The 25,080-nt window shown below is 47.7% G+C and overlaps 1 protein-coding gene across 8 annotated transcripts; it reads left to right on the forward strand.

Annotated features, from left to right (window-relative positions):
• The first annotated feature begins 678 nt into the window (after positions 1 to 678).
• Positions 679 to 20,090, forward strand: b3gnt2b (UDP-GlcNAc:betaGal beta-1,3-N-acetylglucosaminyltransferase 2b). 8 transcript variants are annotated; one of them, XM_035605067.2, is made up of 4 exons: positions 679 to 933; positions 13,009 to 13,121; positions 13,219 to 13,246; positions 16,942 to 20,090. In XM_035605067.2, the coding sequence occupies exon 4, from the start codon at positions 16,967 to 16,969 to the stop codon at positions 18,152 to 18,154; it is 1,188 nt and encodes a 395-aa protein (XP_035460960.1). In that variant the 5' UTR covers positions 679 to 933; positions 13,009 to 13,121; positions 13,219 to 13,246; positions 16,942 to 16,966; the 3' UTR covers positions 18,155 to 20,090. The 8 variants fall into 8 exon arrangements, 6 of the variants coding, with proteins under 6 accessions (XP_035460960.1, XP_035460965.1, XP_035460961.1 ...); XR_004784486.2 differs by lacking the exon at positions 13,219 to 13,246 and having other exon boundaries at positions 681 to 933; positions 16,942 to 18,217; positions 18,277 to 20,090; XR_004784487.2 differs by lacking the exon at positions 13,219 to 13,246 and having other exon boundaries at positions 681 to 933; positions 16,942 to 18,211; positions 18,277 to 20,090.
• Positions 20,091 to 25,080: the final 4,990 nt, after the last annotated feature.

The raw sequence follows: 25,080 nt of genomic DNA on the forward strand, positions 1-25,080 counted from the left end.
TGTGTGTGTGTGTGTGTGTGTGTTTGTATGTGTGTGTGTGTGTGTGTGTGTGTGTGTTTGTATGTGTGTGTGTGTGTGTTTGTATGTGTGTGTGTGTGTGTGTGTGTGTTTGTATGTGTGTGCGTGTGTGTGTGTGAGTGTGTGTGTGTGTTTGTATGTGTGTGTGTGTGTGTGTGTTTGTATGTGTGTGTGTGTGTGTGTGTGTGTGTTTGTATGTGTGTGTGTGTGTGTGTTTGTATGTGTGTGTGTGTGTGTGTGTGTGTGTTTGTATGTGTGTGTGTGTGTGTGTGTGTTTGTATGTGTGTGTGTGTGTGTGTGTTTGTATGTGTGTGTGTGTGTGTGTTTGTATGTGTGTGTGTGTGTGTGTTTGTATGTGTGTGTGTGTGTGTGTGTGTGTGTGTTTGTATGTGTGTGTGTGTGTGTGTTTGTATGTGTGTGTGTGTGTGTGTGTGTTTGTATGTGTGTGTGTGTGTGTGTGTGTTTGTATGTGTGTGTGTGTGTGTGTGTGTTTGTATGTGTGTGTGTGTGTGTGTTTGTATGTGTGTGTGTGTGTGTGTGTGTGTGTGTTTGTATGTGTGTGTGTGTGTGTGTTTGTATGTGTGTGTGTGTGTGTGTTTGTATGTGTTTGTACGTGTGTGTGTGTGTTTGTATGTGAGAGAGAGAGAGAGGAGGAGGAGGAGCCTGTAGCTCCGCCCCCAGCCGACGCGTCATCGTGTCGACAGGATCCTCCTCGGTGCGTTCAAGTGTCAGTTCGGTCTCAGTCGGTGTCGTCGCGGTGGAAAACCCCGGAGTCGAGAGAGGAAGACGCACAAGTGTCCGGGGACGACGTCATGGATGTGTGTGACCCCTCCCCGCTGCCGGCGGCTCGACGGAGGCTGAACGAGCCGTGAAGCTCCGAGTGTCCGGCGACCATCGAACTCCCCGTCGACCGAAGTAAGTCGCTCCGCTCGACACACACACACACACACACACACACACACACACTGTGACGAGCTGTGGACACATCGAGTGTTGGTGTTTGGTTCAAGTCGACTCGATCGTTTCAAAGTTAGAAGAAGAAGAAACAGAAAGTGAACCGACCGATCAACAGGTAGAAGAGTGACACGTGATCATCTGTGAGCATCGTCCAGGAAGTCAGAGTCCGTCAGACATGTATCTATTATTGATTAGTGGATCAATGATTCATGATGAGGCTGTGGAGACAGTGGGAGGAGCCAAGTGTCCCCGATCCTCAGACTATACTTGAGGGGAGGAGACGAGGAGACGAGGAGACACCTGACGAGGAGACACCTGAGGAGGAGACGAGGAGACGAGGAGACACCTGAGGAGGAGACGAGGAGACACCTGAGGAGGAGACGAGGAGGAGACGAGGAGACACCTGAGGAGACACCTGAGGAGGAGACGAGGAGACAAGGAGACACCTGAGGAGGAGACGAGGAGACACCTGAGGAGGAGACGAGGAGACACCTGAGGAGACACCTGAGGAGGAGACGAGGAGACACCTGAGGAGGAGACGAGGAGGAGACGAGGAGACACCTGAGGAGACACCTGAGGAGGAGACGAGGAGACACCTGAGGAGGAGACGAGGAGACACCTGAGGAGGAGACGAGGAGACACCTGAGGAGGAGACGAGGAGACACCTGAGGAGGAGACGAGGAGACACCTGAGGAGGAGATGAGGAGACACCTGAGGAGGAGACGAGGAGACGAGGAGACACCTGAGGAGGAGATGAGGAGACACCTGAGGAGGAGACGAGGAGACACCTGAGGAGGAGACGAGGAGGAGACGAGGAGACACCTGAGGAGACACCTGAGGAGGAGACGAGGAGACACCTGAGGAGGAGACGAGGAGACACCTGAGGAGGAGACGAGGAGACACCTGAGGAGGAGACACCTGAGGAGGAGACGAGGAGACACCTGAGGAGGAGACGAGGAGGAGACGAGGAGACACCTGAGGAGGAGACGAGGACACACCTGAGGAGACACCTGAGGAGGAGACGAGGAGACACCTGAGGAGGAGACGAGGAGACACCTGAGGAGACACCTGAGGAGGAGACGAGGAGACAAGGAGACACCTGAGGAGGAGACGAGGAGGAGACGAGGAGACACCTGAGGAGACACCTGAGGAGGAGACGAGGAGACACCTGAGGAGGAGACGAGGAGGAGACGAGGAGACACCTGAGGAGACACCTGAGGAGGAGACGAGGAGACACCTGAGGAGGAGACGAGGAGACACCTGAGGAGGAGACGAGGAGACACCTGAGGAGGAGATGAGGAGACACCTGAGGAGGAGACGAGGAGACGAGGAGACACCTGAGGAGGAGATGAGGAGACACCTGAGGAGGAGACGAGGAGACACCTGAGGAGGAGACGAGGAGGAGACGAGGAGACACCTGAGGAGACACCTGAGGAGGAGACGAGGAGACACCTGAGGAGGAGACGAGGAGACACCTGAGGAGGAGACGAGGAGACACCTGAGGAGGAGACACCTGAGGAGGAGACGAGGAGACACCTGAGGAGGAGACGAGGAGGAGACGAGGAGACACCTGAGGAGGAGACGAGGACACACCTGAGGAGACACCTGAGGAGGAGACGAGGAGACACCTGAGGAGGAGACGAGGAGACACCTGAGGAGACACCTGAGGAGGAGACGAGGAGACAAGGAGACACCTGAGGAGGAGACGAGGAGACACCTGAGGAGGAGACGAGGAGGAGACGAGGAGACACCTGAGGAGACACCTGAGGAGGAGACGAGGAGACACCTGAGGAGGAGACGAGGAGGAGACGAGGAGACACCTGAGGAGACACCTGAGGAGGAGACGAGGAGACACCTGAGGAGGAGACGAGGAGACACCTGAGGAGGAGACGAGGAGACACCTGAGGAGGAGATGAGGAGACACCTGAGGAGGAGACGAGGAGACGAGGAGACACCTGAGGAGGAGATGAGGAGACACCTGAGGAGGAGACGAGGAGACACCTGAGGAGGAGACGAGGAGGAGACGAGGAGACACCTGAGGAGACACCTGAGGAGGAGACGAGGAGACACCTGAGGAGGAGACGAGGAGACACCTGAGGAGGAGACACCTGAGGAGGAGACGAGGAGACACCTGAGGAGGAGACGAGGAGGAGACGAGGAGACACCTGAGGAGGAGACGAGGACACACCTGAGGAGACACCTGAGGAGGAGACGAGGAGACACCTGAGGAGGAGACGAGGAGACACCTGAGGAGACACCTGAGGAGGAGACGAGGAGACACCTGAGGAGGAGACGAGGAGACACCTGAGGAGACACCTGAGGAGGAGACGAGGAGACACCTGAGGAGACACCTGAGGAGGAGACGAGGAGACACCTGAGGAGGAGACGAGGAGACACCTGAGGGAACAACTGTTTCCACGTTGACTGACCTCCTCTTCATCTACCTCATGATGAGGAAGGCTTTTAATCACATGAGCAACATTTTCCAGAGTCGCCGTGCAGATGTGTGTGTGTGTGTGTGTGTGACACGATTAGTCTCGTTATGGACTTATTGTCCGATGCATGTCCTCTCCTCCGTCCTCTGTTTGTCCTCGTCTGTCCTCTCCTCCGTCCTCGTCTGTCCTCTCGTCTGTCCTCCTGACAATATATTGTGCAACAACAACTAGTTACCGTGACGACGAGGCCTTGTTCTGTTGCCTTTGTTCCCCTTTCTCCCTGATAGTTACCTGGACTTGTTCAATAGTGGAGAATCGCTGTGGCGCCTGCACATTTCAAACTTATTGAATATGTCTGATCATCTGTTTGCTCCTGAAGAGTCTGAAGTGATGATCACACACAGGGTGACTGAACGATCACAAATACATAAATCTACACATAAACAACAATCACTTCCTTTTACCACTGTTATCTGAGTGAAACCAGGTCTGAAGACGAGGCATCGGGGAATAAGTTCCTTCTAATCCGGCCTTTTCCCGGCGGTTTATCTCCAGTTGATATGAAACAAATGATACAAACATTTTATTTTACAAGCAAATAGAGATTTTATACAGGAAACATTGTGGAGTAAAACCAGCTTCTTTGTTTTGATAGTTTGACTCATTCCACAAAGCTTGTACACATGTTCCTGTGATACAGACGTAGAAGACACATGTTCCTGTGATACAGACGTAGAACACATGTTCCTGTGATACAGACGTAGAACACATGTTCCTGTGATACAGACGTAGAAGACACATGTTCCTGTGATACAGACGTAGAACACATGTTCCTGTGATACAGACGTAGAACACATGTTCCTGTGATACAGACGTAGAAGACACATGTTCCTGTGATACAGACGTAGAACACATGTTCCTGTGATACAGACGTAGAACACATGTTCCTGTGATACAGACGTAGAACACATGTTCCTGTGATACAGACGTAGAACACATGTTCCTGTGATACAAACGTAGAACACACATGTTCCTGTGATACAGACGTAGAACACATGTTCCTGTGATACAAACGTAGAACACATGTTCCTGTGATACAGACGTAGAACACATGTTCCTGTGATACAGACGTAGAACACATGTTCCTGTGATACAGACATAGAACACATGTTCCTGTGATACAGACGTAGAACACACATGTTCCTGTGATACAGACGTAGAACACATGTTCCTGTGATACAGACGTAGAACACATGTTCCTGTGATACAGACGTAGAACACATGTTCCTGTGATACAGACGTAGAACACATGTTCCTGTGATACAGACGTAGAACACATGTTCCTGTGATACAGACGTAGAACACATGTTCCTGTGATACAGACGTAGAACACATGTTCCTGTGATACAGACGTAGAACACATGTTCCTGTGATACAGACGTAGAACACATGTTCCTGTGATACAGACGTAGAACACATGTTCCTGTGATACAGACGTAGAAGACACATGTTCCTGTGATACAGACATAGAACACATGTTCCTGTGATACAGACGTAGAACACATGTTCCTGTGATACAGACGTAGAACACATGTTCCTGTGATACAGACGTAGAACACATGTTCCTGTGATACAGACGTAGAACACATGTTCCTGTGATACAGACGTAGAACACATGTTCCTGTGATACAGACGTAGAACACACATGTTCCTGTGATACAGACGTAGAACACATGTTCCTGTGATACAGACGTAGAACACACATGTTCCTGTGATACAGACGTAGAACACATGTTCCTGTGATACAGACGTAGAACACACATGTTCCTGTGATACAGACGTAGAACCCATGTTCCTGTGATACAGACGTAGAACCCATGTTCCTCTGATACAGACGTAGAACACATGTTCCTGTGATACAGACGTAGAACACATGTTCCTGTGATACAGACGTAGAACCCATGTTCCTGTGATACAGACGTAGAACACACATGTTCCTGTGATACAGACGTAGAAGACATGTTCCTGTGATACAGACGTAGAACCCATGTTCCTGTGATACAGACGTAGAACCCATGTTCCTGTGATACAGACGTAGAACACATGTTCCTGTGATACAGACGTAGAACCCATGTTCCTGTGATACAGACGTAGAACCCATGTTCCTGTGATACAGACGTAGAACACACATGTTCCTGTGATACAGACGTAGAACACATGTTCCTGTGATACAGACGTAGAACACATGTTCCTGTGATACAGACGTAGAACACACATGTTCCTGTGATACAGACGTAGAACACATGTTCCTGTGATACAGACGTAGAACACATGTTCCTGTGATGAAGGAAGTTCAAACTGTTTGTTCACCTTTAAGAATCCGGGACGAGCAGATTCAGTGCTTGTGTTTTAGTTTCTCCTTCAGGTATGTTGTTGCTCTGCTGGAGATATTGGATGTTAGTTGTTTCATCAAATGTATATTTCATGAGACTGTTGATCGACTTCCAGTTCACATGCAGCGGACGTGAGTTTGTTTTGGGACGAACAGAGATTCCTTTGTGTTCTCAAAGCCATTGTGGCCGTTTCAGACATATAGAAAACATTCAGCGTGATGAAGTCCATAATCCCTCCACGTCATGTGGCGAGCTGCACACTGACCGTCGCACGATTCACCTGCTGATCAAATCAAAGCCCGCAGCGTTTCCTCTGCCTCGTCTGCGAGACGTGAAGACGGAGAGATCCGTCCTGACGTCCGCTCGTCTGCTGGTGTCGGCGGATGAGCAGGACTTTGCTGAACAGACGGTTACGCAACATGAAGTGTCTGAGAGCATCAAGGATCCAAAGATCTGGTGTCTGTGTATTTATGTAGTGATCATCTCTCCCTCCGTTTATTACAAGTTCAGCCTGCGTTTCTTTTCTCTTTCTGCACAGCAGCGAGTTCCTCGCTCACGAAGCTTCACTTTGACTCACGTCGGCTGAGATGTTCGGAAATGTGAGGTGATGAGTAGAAGTTCTGTCTGAGGCCCCGACGACTCGGCCGTGAACCACAGATGGAAATATCTCAGTACATTCTGCTCTTGGTTTCTGACCCGTCGTCATCTGGATGAGAGGATGAATGTCAGTTCAGTCATGTGAGTGTAACCGATGGCAACAACTGGAGTCGGGGAAATCAGCTGATCTTCAGTTAATTCCCGTTGTTTTATGATGACCATTATTTTTGTATCAACAGTCTGCGTCTCCACGTGAACAGCGACGTCTGAGCTCATGTTTTCTTTAAAAACCACAGTGGAACAGTTTCCATACGTCGTTACGACGCGACATCTCACCAGGATCCTCCAGCTTCAGGCCTTTGGAGCGGAGCCAGGCTCAACGCTGACAGTTACAGTTAAATATACATATAATAACGTAAATATGGAGTTTGAAGTGGTACAACATGGCCCAGAGAATCTCTTCTGTTTGGGGCTTGAACGCACCTCGACCGTTACCAGATGAACGACAGACGCCGGTCGTGTCATCGGCTGTAAGTTCGGTAGATTTTGGTTGTTTGCGTGTTTTCATTTTGTTTCTGGTTATTTACATTAGAAGTTCATGGTTGAAGTGAAGCTCGTGAGTGAGTTTGTTTGGTCTCCATGGCAGCAGTCGTGTAGCAACAGAGTCCTTGTGTAATATTTCCACACTTCCTGTGTTTGTCTTCTCTGGTTGTGAGAGAAGTTCTTCTGATCTGCATCTCACATTATCCATTAACTTCTGTTTCATTCTCTCTTGAACCTGAAGTGATACCAGTTGTAGTAGAAGCTTCTTATTGACCAGCTCCTCTGTGTTGTTGTTTGTTATTCTTCTTCTTCTTCTTCTTCTTCTTCTTCTTCTCTTTAAATCCAAATGTGGGTTTTGCTAGAGTCAGAAGCTTCTGCGGTTCTTTAAGTGCTTTGCCGACTGTTTTCCAAGATCCATTAAACTGGCTCGCGGATCATCATGTCACTTCACTGACGTCAGTCCTGCTCCTGATGGAGGGGAGCACATCAGGGGGTTTACAGTCGCTCTAATGGCAAAGGGAAAACACACACACACACACAGACACACACACAGACACACACACACACTGAGCCTTGTAAGTGAAGCGTTGCATGTCAGACATTAGGCAAATGAACGTCTCTCTGACAAACACGCCTCAGGGTGCGTTCAGGCGCGACCGTGGGACCTGGACATACTGGTTGTGCTGGTTGTGTCTCCATCATCCTGTTAGAGTTCAGTGGAACAAATGTACAGTCGGATCACGTGACACCGTCAGTGTCCACACACTCACACACATCTGCGGCAGGCTGGTGGTGTCTCTGCCCCGCGACCTGGTTTTGAAGGGTTGGACTTGTTTCAGTCAGCGACAGTTTCCTTCTGAGCTGAAAGTAAAAGTTTCATTTTCATCATTTTTTTGGTCACATTTAAGTTTTTTGGATCAAAAAAATGCTTCTTCCAGCTTCTCTTATATTTATAGTTCGTATATAATATCAACACTCTGTACAGTTATTTGGGTTTTGGAGTAATTTTGAAAAAGGAGCTATTTGAAGACCTGATCTCTATGAAATAGTATTTTATTGATCAATATTATTTTTAGACTTTTTGTGGCTCTCATAGTTTGTCAGCTGATCACGATCATCGATCCGCTGCGTTCTCATAAAACGTGAGCAACGTCTATAAAAGAGTCTAAACTTCCTCTTTGTAGTGAACCAATTATTATTATCATTGTTAATTTGCATCCTGCAGTTTTATCACAAGCGGTAGCTCTTATGATCCTTGGCACTCGGAGCGTCAGTTGATGTGTCTGAGCGTCGGCCCGTGGTTTCCAGGACCAGACTGAGCGGAGAAGGACTCCGATGATCCGTCGATGTGTCGGACGCAGTGTGACACAACTCTCCTCAGAAGACGTCACTCAGCGAGATGGTGGGAGTTCAGGGCCACGCCCGAGCATCACAGAGACACTCACAACAAACGTGATGGTGAATAATTAATCTCCTGCAGGATCCGCAGTGGTTGGAGAGTTTGTCGCAGCAGCAGAGAACTTTAAGCTCTCGTGTGGAGATTCGGTGTTTGACTCAGAGAGAAACGTTCCTCCTGGGATCACATGTCTCATCACTCAACATCTCATCTGCAAACAATGCAGATTGATCCTGGAGCACATGAGTGACGAGCGACTAACCCAACTACACCTTTCACGTCCAGAGCAGTTTCTCCCAACAACCAGCGAAGGGTCTTTTATTTATTTTAGGGACGATTTGGTTGGTTGTCGTTTTGGACAAAGGAGCCGAGGTTGACGTCTTCAGATGTAGACGGTCCTACTGCAACAGGAAATGACTGTTTGGGGAGTTCTTATCAGACAGAAGGTCGGACATGTTTATGTCTCTGTTCGCAGTTTGCTCTCTTCTTCCTCTTCCTCTTCCCCACACCCTCGTGTTACTGCTCTCAGTTCCTGAGGATGTGTCACATACTCATGTGACTATTTATAGACGTCTTTCAGATGTAAAGCTGCACATAGTAAAAGTAAAGAGCTGCAACAGTTAATCGATAAGTAATCGACTACGAAATTAACCGCCAACAATTTTTCACCATTTTATGAACCAAACATCTGATGAATTAGTATTAGCCGCAGCCCTAAATGATAAAATATACAGTGTGAGAGGTTTGCATATGAACCAGTCAGTGTTGCACAGGAACATGAGGTTATTAAAAACCGCCCCAGAATTCAGGTCATGTGGTCGACTGGGAGCTGGAACAGTCTGAGGCCACTGAACCAGTTTCCTGCTCAGGAAACAAATCAGATTGCATCAAGTTGTTCCCAAACACTTTCTTGCTTTAAAGTATTTTCAACCACCATGGAATATGATTTTTAGGTTTGAGTATTACCTACATATTTCCTAACACACGTTTTAATCATGCACATGATGATGACAACCTGGTCGGACACGTCTCTCTTCAGTGTCCTGTTCAGACGTTTGTTGTCATCGTGTATGACGAGGGGCAGTGAAGATGGAGGGGAGGGGGCTGAGTCCCAGCTCACCCAGTTCTTATCAGGAACACTCGGCCTCGCTCTGACTTTCAATATGAAATAATTCCCAGAGTGACTGAGGCTTTTATCATATCTCTGTTTGCTCGTGGTGAGTTATTCATTTATGTAAGCGGGATTTATCTTGGAAGTCAAAAAACTCCTGCACCACTGTAAACAACAGATCTGTGTGTGTGTGTGTGTGTGTGTGTGTGTGTGTGTGTGTGTGTGTGTGTGTGTGTGTGTGTGTGTGTGTGTGTGTGTGTGTGTGTGTGTGTGTGTGTGTGTGTGTGTGTGTGTGTGTGTGTGTGTGTGTGTGTGTGTGTGTGTGTGTGTGTACCTGAATTGTGTGTTTCTCTCTCTGAGACTTCCTGTTTCAACTGTTGCCATTTGTCATTGTTCACTTCCTGTCAGTTCACACATTTAAAAAAAATGCATGAGTCGCCCTCTAATGGTGGTTCCAGAGAATACAGGTTTCTGTTGGCTTCATTTTGCAGATCCGGTGAAGATATGTTCATTTTTTTATAGTCTATGCCGGTGCTGAAGTGTGTGAAGCCTGTGTTCTGTTTACTGACCAGCAGAGGGCGACTCTATGAGAACATGACTGGATCTATAACGCCAAGATGGCGGCGGAGGCTTTAGAGCAGCAGCTCACACACCGATGTGTGACGTCACGTTGAGCCGAGCAGAGTTTGTTTTGTCGTTGCCACAGCGTTGGACGAACGGGCCCGGACACGGTTCCTCCTGATAACCCACTGACCTCCCTGCGAGGAGCTTGCTCTATTTTCAGCTACAGCTGCAATATGAATTCCTTGACTATTCTGTTACATCCCAATACTCCACAGTTGTTGATCTGGCGTCTTATTACCGTGACAGTGTACAGAACAGGTCTGTGTCCTTGTTCATCAGATCACACTGAACGTGCGTTTACATGGACGATGCGTATCAGCGTGTGAGCGATGTAGAGCGCGTGGACTCGGATGATAAAGAGTAAATTCAGTTCTAAGTTAAGCAAAGTGTTTGAGTGTGACGCTCCACATGGGTCAACTCACTGTGTCATTATTACTGTACATGTCTGAAGCTTATTCAAGGCCCCAGTGGGTAACGTTTGTCATTTTCTGGCGTCATCTGGTAGTAAAGTGTCAAACCAAAACCACCTGAGCGACCGACAGGGGACACTTTATGGTGGCGCACCGCTGATTCCAACAATTCAACGTGAACGCGACGTATTCTGGATGTTTAGTTCAACACGTATTCAACACGACGTAGAAACATGGAGACTCACACAGAGGTCGGTCCACCTCGTGGAACTATATTTGACTAATATATGAACAGAGCTATGGACAATATGATCTGTGAATCAGTTCTTCTGAATATTACACGCTGGAGCTTTAACAAACTAAAACCTTGATGAAAGTTTCATTTGTGTCACTTTTAGTTGGCGTCTAAAACAGAAAACCACGAGGAGCCATTTTTAAAAAGCCGGCGTGAGTCTGCGAGCAGCTCGGTCACGTGACGTGCGACCTTTGGCCCCTTCGTGAATACTCGTGGTGACTGTCGATATTTGGTGTTGAGGCTCCAACTCGGTTCTCTTCTCCTCGTACCACGTCGCCAGAAACATCCTCTTATATAAATATACACGTCTGACGCAGTGCTCAGAAATAACCCCGTGTGTGTGGGGGGGGGGCGATGAGGCACGTTTCAAACACAGTTCAAAGTGCTGTATGTACAGTGGAGCATAAAGTACGTTAAAGAGGAAATGGAAAACGAGCGGAAGTTGTATTATCGTGATTGAGGTGTTATCTTTATGATGGACGACCTCTGACCTCTTATGATTTGTTTAGCCAAGTATGCTTTTGTTCACGGGCCACTTTGTGGGATAGATTTATGCAAAAGTCTGACAGTAATTCAAAGATAGAAACATGTTCATCAGGAGACGGACGAGTGTCCACGCTCGTGTCCCTCGTGTCTCTGAGGACGTCGAGTCGAACCTCACCGTGGAATTTAAGAAGCGGAACGTCCACGAGTCTAGAATCACGATTCACGACAGTGTTTGTTCTCAGCTGCTAAAACCTGTTCTTTCCTTTTGTCTTGAATTCACCTAATTCAACTAAATTGATTTAAATATAATTAATTAAATGTAATAAATGTTATTTTGGGACATAGACACAGACATAGAAAATCCTCTTCACTGCAGTTTTCTTAAACTGAGGACGAGAACTGGAACTTTAAATCATCTTTTCTAATTCATCTTTTCTAATTCATCTTTTCTAATTCATCTTTTCTAATTCATCTTTTCTAATTCATCTTTTCTAAATCATCTTTTCTAAATCATCTTTTCTAATTCATCTTTTCTAAATCATCTTTTCTAATTCATCTTTTCTAAATCATCTTTTCTAATTCATCTTCTCCGAACCCTCCGTGTTCCCCCTGTTAGATGTTGAACCACAGTTCCACTCGAAGCAGCAGATGAAACGTGTCTGTTGTCGCTGCTCCTGATTGGTTGGTGTTTCCGTGCCCGTCAGTGAAGCGTCGACCTTTGTGCCGGTGACCTGACGTGGCCTCGGCGGCGGACGCTCGTCTGCTCCGCCTCCTTCTTATCTGCCGCCGCACACGCGATGCAATCAGCAGCATGAGGCTGCGTGTGCTGTGAGCTCCTCCCCCCCAACACGCTCAGCTCACTTCTTTATGAACAACACTCCATCTACATTTCTTGTCATTTAAAGTTTGATTAATATGATTGGACCGACTGAGCTCTTTCTCTTTGTTTGTCTCCACGTCCTCAGTGTTTGACGGTTCTTTCTTTTCCTTTGAATCCAGAGATGTTTCTCCGTCTGCTCTGCTCCGGTCGCAGCGTCATCAGGCGAACGATTCGGGCCGTTTGTTTGCTCAGTGAAAGGTCTTTATCTGACTCTTCATATCTAACCAGCACAAACACAGGATCAATGATTAATGCGACCCGTCGTGTATATAAAGGGAACAACAGAGATAAACTTTCCACATGATTCGGTGTCTGTCGGGTGTTTTCTTCACCACGTGGGTCAAATACAGAGACTGAATCAGATGTGAATCCACTTCTCACAGAGCAGCTGAGAGACGATAACACACAGAGATCGATCAGTGACCCACGACTCAATTATCATTTATATAATCCATCGCTTCAAGTAGTTTTTATGAAAGAATAAGTCCAAATTCTCTGATTTCAGCTTCCTACATGTGAATATGTGTTGGTTTCTCTGCTCCTCCGTGACAGTGACTGAAGATCTTTGGTTCTTGGACAAAACAAATCATCTTGAGGTTCGCTCCAGCTCCTCACGTTCCAGAGTCGTGTGTCTGAACGCTTGGTGTGTGACGGTGAAGCAGCTCATCTGTGTGTAGTTTGTTCACGACAGTCGACACTAACCATGACGATGAAACGACCTGTAGACCACAGAGGTCTGATTGTGAGATCGTCGGCTGTTCACTCTCCTGCTCGTCCGTCCACCTCGTCTCTATTCTCCCTGGATGAAAAGAAAAGAAAAGAAAATGAAGTAGTTCAGCTGCTTTTGTTTGGTCTGTTTTCAGGATCGACCTGCCGCCTTCTTCCCTTTCTTCTTTGTTCACTCCGGCTCCTGTTCCCCAGAGGGCATCATGGGGTAAGAGAGGAGAGGCCCATCCACACTGAGGAGGAGGAACAGGTAACATCTTCACCAACTAACATCTGTGTCCAGACCGAAGCTCATTCTGTTATCTCACACACACACACACACACACTGTTGTTCTCTGCCCCCCCAGGTGAGGACCCCCCCTCACATGTTATCAGGTGAGACCTCAGCAGTCAAACACAGTCACTATTGTCCAGCTGTTTACCACCAGATCTAATCAGCTGACCACTCCCTGCTCTGTGTTCTGCTTAGTGCTCCGACCACACGGTACTGATGGACCGGTCACCGGTCACTGGTTACTGGTGACTGGTCACTGGTCACTGGTCACTGGTCACTGGTCACTGTTTACTGGTCACTGGTTACTGGTTACTGGTGACCGGTCACTGGTCACAGGTTACCGGTGACCGGTCACTGGTCACAGGTTACTGGTTACTGGTCACTGGTCACTGGTTACTGGTCACTGGTTACTGGTCACTGGTTACTGGTTACTGGTGACCGGTCACTGGTCACAGGTTACTGGTTACTGGTCACTGGTCACAGGTTACTGGTTACTGGTGACCGGTCACTGGTCACAGGTTACTGGTTACTGGTCACTGGTCACTGGTTACTGGTCACTGGTTACTGGTCACTGTTTACTGGTCACAGGTTACTGGTCACTGTTTACTGGTCACAGGTTACTGGATGCTGGTTACTGGTCACTGGTCACTGGTCACAGGTTACTGGATGCTGGTTACTGGTCACTGGTTACTGGTGACTGGTGACTGGTCACTGGTCACTGGTTCCTGGTGACTGGTCACTGGTCACTGGTCACTGGTTACTGGTCACTGTTTACTGGTCACTGTTTACTGGTCACTGGATACTGGTCACAGGTTACTGGATGCTGGTTACTGGTTACTGTTTACTGGTTATTGTTTACTGGTCACTGGTTACTGGTTATTATTTACTGGTCACAGGTTACTGGTCACTGGTTACTGGTCACAGGTCACTGGTCACCGGTTACTGTTTACTGGTCACTGGTTACTGGTCACTGGTTACTGGTTACTGTTTACTGGTCACCGGTCACTGGTTACTGGTCACTGGTTACTGGTTACTGTTTACTGGTTACCGGTTACCGCTCGGCCAGACGCAGGCGCAGCAGGCAGCATTGGTTTGTAATGTCTCGGGGTGAACACGGCGTGAACCCTGCATATCAGAAAAATTAAAGAAAGAAGAAAGAAAAAATGAAATAAAATAAATCTAAATAATAATCCTTAATTTTCTTTAAAAACATTTTAAGCATTTACGTTGTTGTAAGTCTTGTTTGATGTTTCACATGAAGACAGTGGCTTATTTGACCAATAACGTGTTTAAAGTGTCGTCATGACAACCCACTTGTCTCCTTCAGGCAGGATGATTGTTTTACTGCGTGTTTTACTGATGAAATACAAACCCTCTGAACGACATGTGCGGCCCCCTCCCGTTTGGCCACGCCCCAAAACGCACTTTGCCCGATGCACTTCTCGACCACGGGCTTCAACTCGACATGATGACATCACCAACCCGCCCCCACAGGCGTCAGAACAGGAACGTGACTTGAAGAATCGCCCGTTTCCAACGGCGTCCTCTAAGGCCATTTTCTCAGATTCACATAAATAAAAAAAAGGCCTAGTGAGAATAAGACCACGCCCCCATCTGATCCCACCACGAGTTACACACGAGTGTGTCCTCCGCAGGTCGGGCAGAGCTGCTGCGTAATGAGACGTCTGGACGCTGTTGTTCTGTCAACATGTTGTTACGCCTTCTTCTTAAGGACCCCCCCCCCCCCTCACCAACGCATTTCCCAGAAGTCGTCTTGTTTGTTTAGCAATACAGGAAAGCTTCATTATCCATGGAGAGAAAGAGGAGGGGGGGGGGACGTCGGTGCTTTGTCCTCATTGATAATTAAACATTGATTTAACATCGGGATCAAGTATCATCATCGCTCGACTGTCAAAACTCACAAGGAAGGAAGAGGAGAAGGAAAGGCAGACGGACAGAGGAGGAGAGGGAGGGGAGGGAGGGAGAGGGGAGGGAGGGGAGGGGAGGAGAAGGAAAGGAAGACGGACAGAGGAGGAGAGGGAGGGGAGGGAGGGGGGAGGGAGGAGAAGGAAAGGAAGACTCTCTCTCTCTCTCTCTCTCTACCTCCCTCTCTCTCTCTCTCTCTCTCTCCCTCCCTCCCTCTCTCTCTCTCTCTCTCCCTCCCTCCCTCTCCCTCTCCCCCTCCCTCCCTCTCTCTCTCTCTCTCTCTCTCTCTCCCTCCCTCTCTCCCTCCCTCCCTCTCCCTCTCTCCCTCCCTCCCTCTCTATCCATCAGTCGTTCAAACGTGTAGATGATCAATAAGTCGACTCAATGTGGTCGCCTGAGTGACGAGCACACGAACAATTGAAGGACGAACACAGACTCTTTCTTTTTAAATGCAAAGTGAAACCTCCCGGACGAGCGTGTTAAAGAGTTCTCCGTCGCTCGGATGGATTTCTGACAGTTTGGTTTCCAGAGGACAAGTTTGAGATCACCGAAGGAGAAGAAGAAGAAGAAAGAGAAGAAGAAGAAAGAGAAGGAGAAGAGGAAGAGGAAGAGGAAGAAGGAGAAAGATAAAGAGAAGTGCGATGTGAGGCCATGAGCCCGTCAGTGGTTTGAAACCGTGAGATGTAGAATGTAGGACATTTGAAAGGTAAACATAGTTAATGACAAATATTAATATAGACCCGGGGGCGTGTACACACACACACACACACACACACACTGCTCAACACGAGCTCAGGTGGAACACGGCTCCTTGTTTTAGTTTCATGGAGGGAACTCGTGTGAGTGTTTTACTGTTTGTTCTGGTTCGTTCACGTGATCCCTGAACACCAACAAGTCCTGTGATCCTCCACATTGATCGTCCACACGCGTCCCCCCGAGGAAACCAGCGGTCTCAACTGACACTTCTGACATATGGACTTGACGTTGAACTAGTGCTGGCGACATGAGCGCGTTCATCTTTGACGCCGCATGTTGTTTACTTCAAAAGAAGATGGATCAATATATCGCAAGATACTGGAAACAGGAAGTAGTTTGAGCGGAGGGAGAGAACTTGAAGCGTTTATGTGGTTCCACATCAATGTCGGCTCGAGGTGACAGAAACTAGTCCCACTTATAGTCTGTGATGATTCTTATCAGAGAACATGAGTGAAGAGTCACGTCACAGCTCTCACAGGAGACGGTTCCTCCACTGTCTGTCAGACAGACATCTGGACACGTGGTCACTGTGTCATAGTTCACAGGACAGAATCTGTGCTCAAAGATCAAAAGATGCTCCATGCCCCTATGTACCGTTCTGTTCTTTAGATGTAATAGTATTTCTGAGTTATGCATTTTACATAGGCGATGAATCCTCTTCAGAGACTCAGTCAAGACTTCTTTGAGTCTTCCTTCCTTCGGATTGTACCTGAAATGTGATGACCTTGTATTTTGCATGCGGGACTGCATCTAGATAAATATGTCATAAATAGTCTGAACTTCCGGCTCCGTCTTTCATCTGCACTCTCACCTGAACACAACTCTAGTGTCCTGACCCGACACCCTGGAGCGATCGATCCACAACACATACTTTCAAACAAATAGTATTTGAATTTGAATACTTCCTTCGTGTTGATTCTACATTAAATCCATCATTTTACATTTAAATATCCATTATTACAAACTTCAGTCTTAAGAAAAAAGAAAGTGAATTATCACAGCAAATTGTGCGATTAATTAGTATTTGTTTGACCCGTTCGACTGCACTACTTTGAATTCAAATGAAGCCCTTCTGTCCACTGACCTCCTCCTCCTCCTCCTCCGGTCTGCTCAGGTGCTGACGGGTGCAGGACGTCGTCATGGCGATGCAGCGGATGCGGCTGAAGCTGGGGGTGACGGTGGTGATGGTCAACCTCTTCATCTTCATCCTCATCTTCCGGCACAGCGGTCAAGACAAGAACGGGCATCACAAGGTCAGAATCCCGTCGGCGCCCTTCTGGAGCAAACTGACTCCCCCGCTGGCGTACTGGAACCGCCAGCAGCAGGTTGTGGACATCCAGAACAACCCCGTGTTGGCAGCCAACTACAGCGCCACAGACCTGCGGCTCACTGAGGACAGTCTGACCTCGGACCCCTGCACGCAGAACATGGGGGTTACCACTCAGGTGAAGGACTACAACTCGCTACCTGAGCGCTTCAAGGATTTTCTGCATTTCATGCACTGCCGTTCGTACCCGATCGTGTTGGACCAGCCTGATATCTGTGAGGAGCCGCCCTTCCTGCTCCTCGCCATCAAATCCCAGGTATCGCACTTCGACCGGCGCCAGGCCATCCGGCAGTCCTGGGGACGGGCGGGCGTTATAGGCAATCAGACGGTGGTCACCGTCTTCCTTCTCGGCAACGCCACTGCCTGGGACCACCACCCAGATCTGTCCTTCAGTCTGCGTGACGAGAGCCTCCGCCACCAGGACATCATCCAGTGGGACTTCCGGGATTCGTTCTTCAACTTGACCGTCAAAGAAGTTCTGTTCCTGGAGTGGATCCAGACGCGTTGCCCCGGTGCTCGCTTCATATTCAAAGGCGACGACGACGTCTTCGTCAACACCTACCGCATCCTGGACTTCCTCAAGGGGCTCACGGAGCCCAAAGCCAGGGACCTGTTCGTGGGGGACGTGATCACCGAGGCGGGGCCGCACCGGGACAAGAAGGTCAAATACTTCATCCCCGAGAGCTTGTACACAGGGAAGTACCCTCCGTACGCAGGAGGCGGCGGCTACTTTTACTCTGGCGAGGTGGCCGCTCGTCTGCACAGCGTGTCGCGTCGTGTTCTGCTCTTCCCGATCGACGACGTCTACACGGGCATGTGTCTTAAAAAGCTGGGACTGGGCCCCGAGAGGCACAAAGGCTTCAGGACATTTGACATTGAGGCGAAGTACAGGTCGAACCCCTGCGCCTACAACAGTCTCATCCTGGTTCACCCCAGGACGCCGCAGCAGATCATCCAGATCTGGGCCTGGCTCAACAGCCCCGACCTCAACTGCCAGTGACGAGGTCGCGACGCACCGGAAGACATTCTTTGCTTGTTACCAAAAGGCCAAAGTGAGATATAAATATATAATATATATGTGTGTGTGTGTGTATATATATATATATATATATATATATATACATATATATTATCTTGAACCAGGTCATGGCTGAAGAGTTGGCAGCTTTAAGTTAAGATATTATTCCACCGGTCCCTGGTGCAGTCGATGGATATGATATCTCTGGAGATGAGAACAGACGGACTGACCACCATAGTATTGTGACGTGATGTCACACTTCCCTGGAAAAAGCTAATCCTGCTTTACTGTGTCAAAACGAGCTTCACCCCAAAGTGGCCGTGTCTGTTGTTGCGTGCACATATTTATATTTCACAACTATATTTATATGGCCTTTAAAATGCTTTAACACTGTGGGCTCCGTGACGGGGCGTCCCAATGCTGTATTATATACATATGGAGACGTGTCCACTGGGATCATGTGTCCCACGGGCAGCAGCAGCTTGGGAAGGAGCTTCCTGGTGAACACGTCCGGCTCTTTGTGCTGCTATTCTCAGCCACACTCCCTCAAGTGTTCACTCGTGTCCGGCTCCACCATCCGCCTCTCGAATAGACTCGAGGGGGACCCGTTTTTTAATCTCCGTTGGTTTTTGCTAATTTATAAATGGATTTATTCACACACCCTCTGAGTCCCACGATTAGTTCTCCGACACAGATTTGTCTGAATGGTCTGAAGTGGGAGGAGTCTGGTGGAGTGAATGCTCCCTCTTGTCTCCAGGGCTCAGCAGGTCTGGGCTCGGCTCCACACGGATGAAAAAATCAAAATAATGTTTAATCCTGCTTCAGGTTCTTAACTCACAAAAAAAAGGAAAAAAAACAAACAACAAGAAAAAAAAGCTCATGAATAAACCCAAAGTGCGTTCCTCAGTGAGACGTATGTTCTCACGCTTCACGTGACGTTTGTGTGAATGTTGTTCAAATGTCGTGGGTGAAAATGCTTTAAAACGCTCGCGTGAGCCACAACTCGTGATCATTGGTTTGCTCCAGATTGTTGTTAATCTTCCTTCCAGGTTTTTCACACGGTGGGAAAATGAAAGTCTACGTTTTATTGGTATTCTTTTCTTTTTTTACTGGCCGCACATGGACGTTGTGTAACGTCCCTTCGGTTGGAGACGCAGTCCGACACGCTGAGTTCTTTCAGACCGTTGTGATGTTCAACGTGACGACACTTCTCTCCACGATTGTATGACTTGACCCCAGGTTCAAGGGTCAGGCCGCTCCTGATTGGTTGACTGGTTGTGAGCGAGAGAGGGGGTAATGTTGCTGTGCCTCTGTTAGAGCTCCCCCTGCTGGTCAGAACGGTGATCTTTAGCTTTTTAGACTCGATACACTGGCAACTCCTTGACTTTAGTAAAACTCGACTGGACTCTTATTGTTTGTGTCACTGTAGTTGGACACTCTCTGGTGACTTTCTCCTGCATGTGTGTTAGAGATGGTTAAAAAAGAAAAAGTTAAGACAATCAGTGATTTTCTTTTTTTTCTGTGATAACCAACTTACAAGACACTACTTCTGAATTACCCACACGAGGTCAACTCCGTCTGGGTCCATGGAGGATTCAACAAACACTAAAGGAAGGAAATGAAACCAGAGCGAAGGACAGAAATCTAAAACCTAGTGGAGTCAATGTCATCAGTTCACTCGTGTCCTCACGTATCAATAGAAACATTAAATCCTTGCTGCACACGATTTGTAGCTACTTGAAATGTTTACATGTTAGAAGTCATTATAAAACTATTGTTTTCATAATTGTTACTTCTGTCTTGAAGATTGGATGTTGAGGTATTTTCACATTTCACACTTGTCCACGCGGATATGCAACTTTTTCTTTTCACTGTCTGATGTTTTCTTTTGTTAAGAATCTTTTATTACTTTCTTTTATCACGTGTGTGTGTGTGTGTGTGTGTGTGTCAGCGTTCCTCTGGTGTCCTCGGTCAGGGTGCGTTATTCTCTGACCTTTATTGTGTAGTTGCTGGTGTTATCAGGGCAGAAAATAACACGTGGTGAAATGTCTAGAGCTGCAACTAACAATTATTTTTATAAGTCGATTATTTTTATTGATAAGTTGTTTGGTCCATAAAAAGGTGAAGAATGCTGATCATGTTTTTCAAAACTCCAACATGATGTTTTGTTCTGTCCACGACACCAAAGATCTTCAGTTCACTGTCACAGAGGAGCAAAGAAACCAGAACATATTCACATGTAAGAAGCTGAAATCAGAGAATTATGACTTCTTTTTCATAAAAACTACTTTAATTAATCGATTATCAAAATAGTTTGCGATTAATTTAGTAGTTGATTACTAAGTGATGAACTGTTGCAGCTCTGTGAGTCTCACACACACACACACACACACACACACAAACACACACACAAACACACAGTAATGTGTTCAAAAATAATTTTCCAGGAAAAAAACAATTCTGGAAAAAACAAAAGACAAAAGAGAAAATCGAACCTTTGGGGCAAAAGATCCAAATCAAACGAGCGACGTCAGTGAGGAGTTCTCATGTGATGATTACTCCACTGTCTGAAGCGTCCGGTGACTCAAACACATTTCACACCTGAACGTTTTCAGATGAATCATTTAACTTTCACGAACCATTGAATGACACAATGTTTGGACCACGTCGGTGAAGAAACCTGCACCATCAGGTGACGACCACATCGTGCCTGATGTCCGTCTGTTCCTACTGTAGTTACTGTTCCTACTGTTCCTACTGTAGTTACTGTTCCCACTGTTCCTAATGTTCCGTCTGTTCCTACTGTAGTTACTGTTCCTACTGTAGTTACTGTTCCTACTGTAGTTACTGTTCCTACTGTTCCCACTGTTCCCACTGTTCCCACTGTTCCTACTGTTCCTAATGTTTCCACTGTTCCCACTGTTCCTACTGTTCCTACTGTTCCCACTGTTCCTACTGTTCCCACTGTTCCTACTGTTCCCACTGTTCCCACTGTTCCCACTGTTCCTACTGTTCCTAATGTTTCCACTGTTCCCACTGTTCCTACTGTTCCTACTGTTCCCACTGTTCCTACTGTTCCCACTGTTCCTACTGTTCCCACTGTTCCTACTGTTCCTACTGTTCCTACTGTTCCTAATGTTTCCACTGTTGCTACTGTTCCTACTGTAGTTACTGTTCCTACTGTTCCCACTGTTCCTACTGTTCCTAATGTTTCCACTGTTCCCACTGTTCCCACTGTTCCTACTGTTCCTACTGTTCCTACTGTTTCCACTGTTCCCACTGTTCCCACTGTTCCTACTGTTCCTACTGTTCCCACTGTTCCTACTGTTCCCACTGTTCCTACTGTTCCTACTGTTCCTAAACCATTATGCTTCAGCCATGTTCAGCGTGATCGCTTTTTTTTAAAAATTACCTAGATTTACTTGATTATTTGAATAAAGTCATATTTTGCTGTTTTTGTATATATTGTTCTATGCATTTTTATCGTTATGCAAATAAATTATATGAAAAACATTAATTGCATCAGGATTTCTGTCCACACGCATGTAAAATACAACAGTTGACAATAACCGTCCGGTCACGTCGATGTCGATCGCTGCGCGGGTACAGTTCAGGTATGTAAACAGATATACATATATATGTATATATATATAGTGTAGCAGAAGTATTTGTTTACCCCTCAAGTTTTCCTCATGGAAACCAGAAACCATGACCCAAACGATTATTTCCCCCAAATGTTTTTAACGAATATTTAACTTGATTTGTTCCTGAGGTTGTGTGAGATCGTCACTGCATCATTAATTAAAACAGGTTAATGAAGTAATTCTGGAAGAAACAACAGGATTTGAGAGCAAATTTACAACCAAACGTAAACTGAGCTCTCGGAAAAACCATCAGAGCTCATCCCACAGATTCACGTCCTCACCAGCAGGGGGCGGCGGTGGACAGCCTGGGCCCTCATCACTTGTTATACAGATCAATGTTTGGTGCTTCCCTAGACTCCATAGACAGAAACTGTCACATTTCATTGGTAAAGGTCCATATTGAACCTTTCTGGTGTTTCACTTGAAGTTTTGATCCTGAAGAAGATATATTTGTCATATTTCTATATGGTTTTATTTCTCTGTAGAGAGGAGCTGGTCCTGGTGAAGTGTCTGTGGCCTCCAGCTTCGTATCCTTCATTCGTGTCTTTGTGACTCTGTGGGATTAAAAATGTAAGAAGTGTTGCTGAGAACAGGTCAACCACGTGTGAGCAGAGGCGGCGGGTGGAACAGACACAGGAACTCATCGCCCTTGAGTTCCACTCGAGGGGACGAGAACTCCCGCACGCTGAGAGGTTGTCATGGTGACCAGATTCCCAAGGCAGCGGCCGCTGTCACCTGGTGCAGGTGTGTGTGGTGTGTGTGTGTGTGTGTGTGTGTGTGTGTGTGTGTGTGTGTGGTGTGTGTGTGTGTGTGTGTGTGCTGTCAGATAATGATTCAGGACAGAATCAGAGTCCACTTTACAAAACTGTTCAAACAAACTAAACATTAAACCAGCGCCTTGTTGTTGTCATTGTTTAAAAAGTGACTTGTGTAACAGAATAAACCTTAAACATTTTGTATGTAGTTTTTATATATAATCATAATGGAGATGTTATATTATAAGATATAAAGTTACAATTACATGACATGACTATACATGAGAGGAAAATAAAATAGAATAAACTCAAGTGAGACAGGAAGTAAGACAGTAAACATGGAGCAAGGTGAAGACGATGGCAACAGTTTTAGGTCTGATTCTTCTCAATGTGGAGCCTCAGCCGGAGGACCAGATACACGACACGACACCACGATGGTTTTGGTCTTAAACACACGTCGGGTGCTGACACAGAAACGCAGCAGAATGCTGATTTGTGAGTGCAGAGGAAACCCCACCCGCCTGGCGCTGACAGCAGTGTAAAACAAACAGCAGGATCATTTCTACCTGTTTGTGTCTGATCCGGTCGATGAGTCTGAGCAGTTTCCACCTTCTTCTTCCAGCAGAAGGACTTTCAGCACATTTATCTCCAACGAGTCGAGTCACGGACGTGAGCTTTCATATTTCCATGAAATGTCTTTTCCTTATGCTTGAGGTGTAATAATAGAGATCTGTTTCAATCTTGACACAGTTGATGCAGACGACTCGTCGGAGCAGGAACCAAATCTGAGCCTGAAATCTAAAATATCCTTATTGCACTTTTCATTTCAGAGCGTACATGTTGGATGAGCTCCTCAGAGTTGATCCACCTCACCTCTTCATCGATCTCCTGCTGGAATTCCATTGGACGTAAAGTCTACAAATGATGGAGTGTGACTGAGGGATGACGACCAGCAGGATGACAACTGGATCTTCACTTCTCGGAAAATGATGTGATGCATTCATTTTTCTCTCACATTGAAAATGGATGTGGTGAAAAGACCAACTGCTTATTGTTTGTGTTGCTTCTCTACATGAATTGTGTGTCGCAGTTATTTGCAAAGCCTTGAAGCAAAAGTTTAACATTTGGGAAAAGTGCTTTTTATTTGACATGAATGTTTCGTGGCCTGATTCCCTGAAACCAAAGACGTTTGGAAAGTTTCTTCTTTTTCCAAACTGGAGCAAGTGAAGTGGACAAGGACGAGACACGGAGCGAGTGACTCACACCTGATCCACATGTTATATTCTTAACAAGGAGGGAGGAGAGGGGAGAGAGGAGGGAGGAGGGAGGAGGAGAGGGGAGAGAGGAGGGAGGAGGAGGGAGGGAGGAGAGAGAGGAGGGAGGAGGGAGGAGGAGAGAGGAGGGAGGAGGAGGGAGGAGGAGAGAGGAGGGAGGAGAGAGGAGAGAGGAGGAGAGAGGAGGGAGGAGAGAGGAGGGAGGAGAGAGGAGGGAGGAGGAGAGAGGAGGGAGGAGGGAGGAGGAGAGAGGAGGGAGGAGGAGGGAGAGGAGGAGGAGAGAGAGGAGGAGAGAGGAGAGAGAGAGGAGGAGGGAGGAGGAGAGAGGAGAGAGAGAGGAGGGAGGAGGAGAGAGGGAGGAGAGAGAGGAGGGAGGAGGGAGGGAGGAGAGAGGAGGGAGGAGGGAGGAGAGAGGAGGAGAGAGGAGGGAGGAGAGAGGAGAGGGGAGAGAGGAGGGAGGAGGAGGGAGGGAGGAGAGAGGAGGGAGGAGAGAGGAGGAGAGAGGAGGGAGGAGAGAGGAGAGGGGAGAGAGGAGGGAGGAGGAGGGAGGGAGGAGAGAGGAGGGAGGAGAGAGGAGGAGAGAGGAGGGAGAGAGGAGGAGGGAGAGGAGGGAGGAGGAGGGAGGAGAGAGGAGGGAGGAGGAGGGAGGGAGGAGAGAGAGGAGGGAGGAGGAGAGAGGAGGGAGGAGGAGAGGAGGAGGGAGGAGGGAGGAGGAGAGAGGAGAGAGGAGAGAGGAGGAGGGAGGGAGGAGAGAGAGGAGGGAGGAGGAGAGAGGAGGGAGGAGGAGAGGAGGAGGGAGGAGGGAGGAGGAGAGAGGAGAGAGGAGAGAGGAGGAGGGAGGGAGGAGAGAGGAGAGAGGAGGGAGGAGGAGAGAGGAGGAGAGAGGAGAGAGAGGAGGAGGGAGGAGGGAGGAGAGAGGAGAGAGGAGGGAGGAGGGAGGAGAGAGGAGAGAGAGGAGGGAGGAGAGAGAGGAGGAGAGAGGAGGGAGGAGGGGGGAGAGAGGAGGAGGGGGGAGGAGAGGAGGGAGGAGGGGGGAGGAGGGAGGAGGAGAGAGGAGGAGAGAGGAGGGAGGAGAGAGGAGAGAGGAGGAGAGAGGAGGGAGGAGGGAGGAGAGAGGAGAGAGGAGGAGGGAGGAGAGAGAGGAGAGGAGGAAGGAGGAGGAAACAAGGAGGGGCAGAAGAGAAATGACGAGGGAACAGAATCCAGAGGGAAAAACAAATACAGGAAGAGGGTGA

This window comes from Scophthalmus maximus, chromosome 10 (assembly GCF_022379125.1).
Source record: "Scophthalmus maximus strain ysfricsl-2021 chromosome 10, ASM2237912v1, whole genome shotgun sequence".
In the NCBI taxonomy this organism is placed as follows: Eukaryota; Metazoa; Chordata; class Actinopteri; order Pleuronectiformes; family Scophthalmidae; genus Scophthalmus; species Scophthalmus maximus.

Excerpts from the sequence above, each read along its gene's own strand:
- b3gnt2b (XM_035605067.2), top strand. The coding sequence starts at position 16,967 with ATGGCGATGCAGCGGATGCGGCTGAAGCTGGGGGTGACGGTGGTGATG.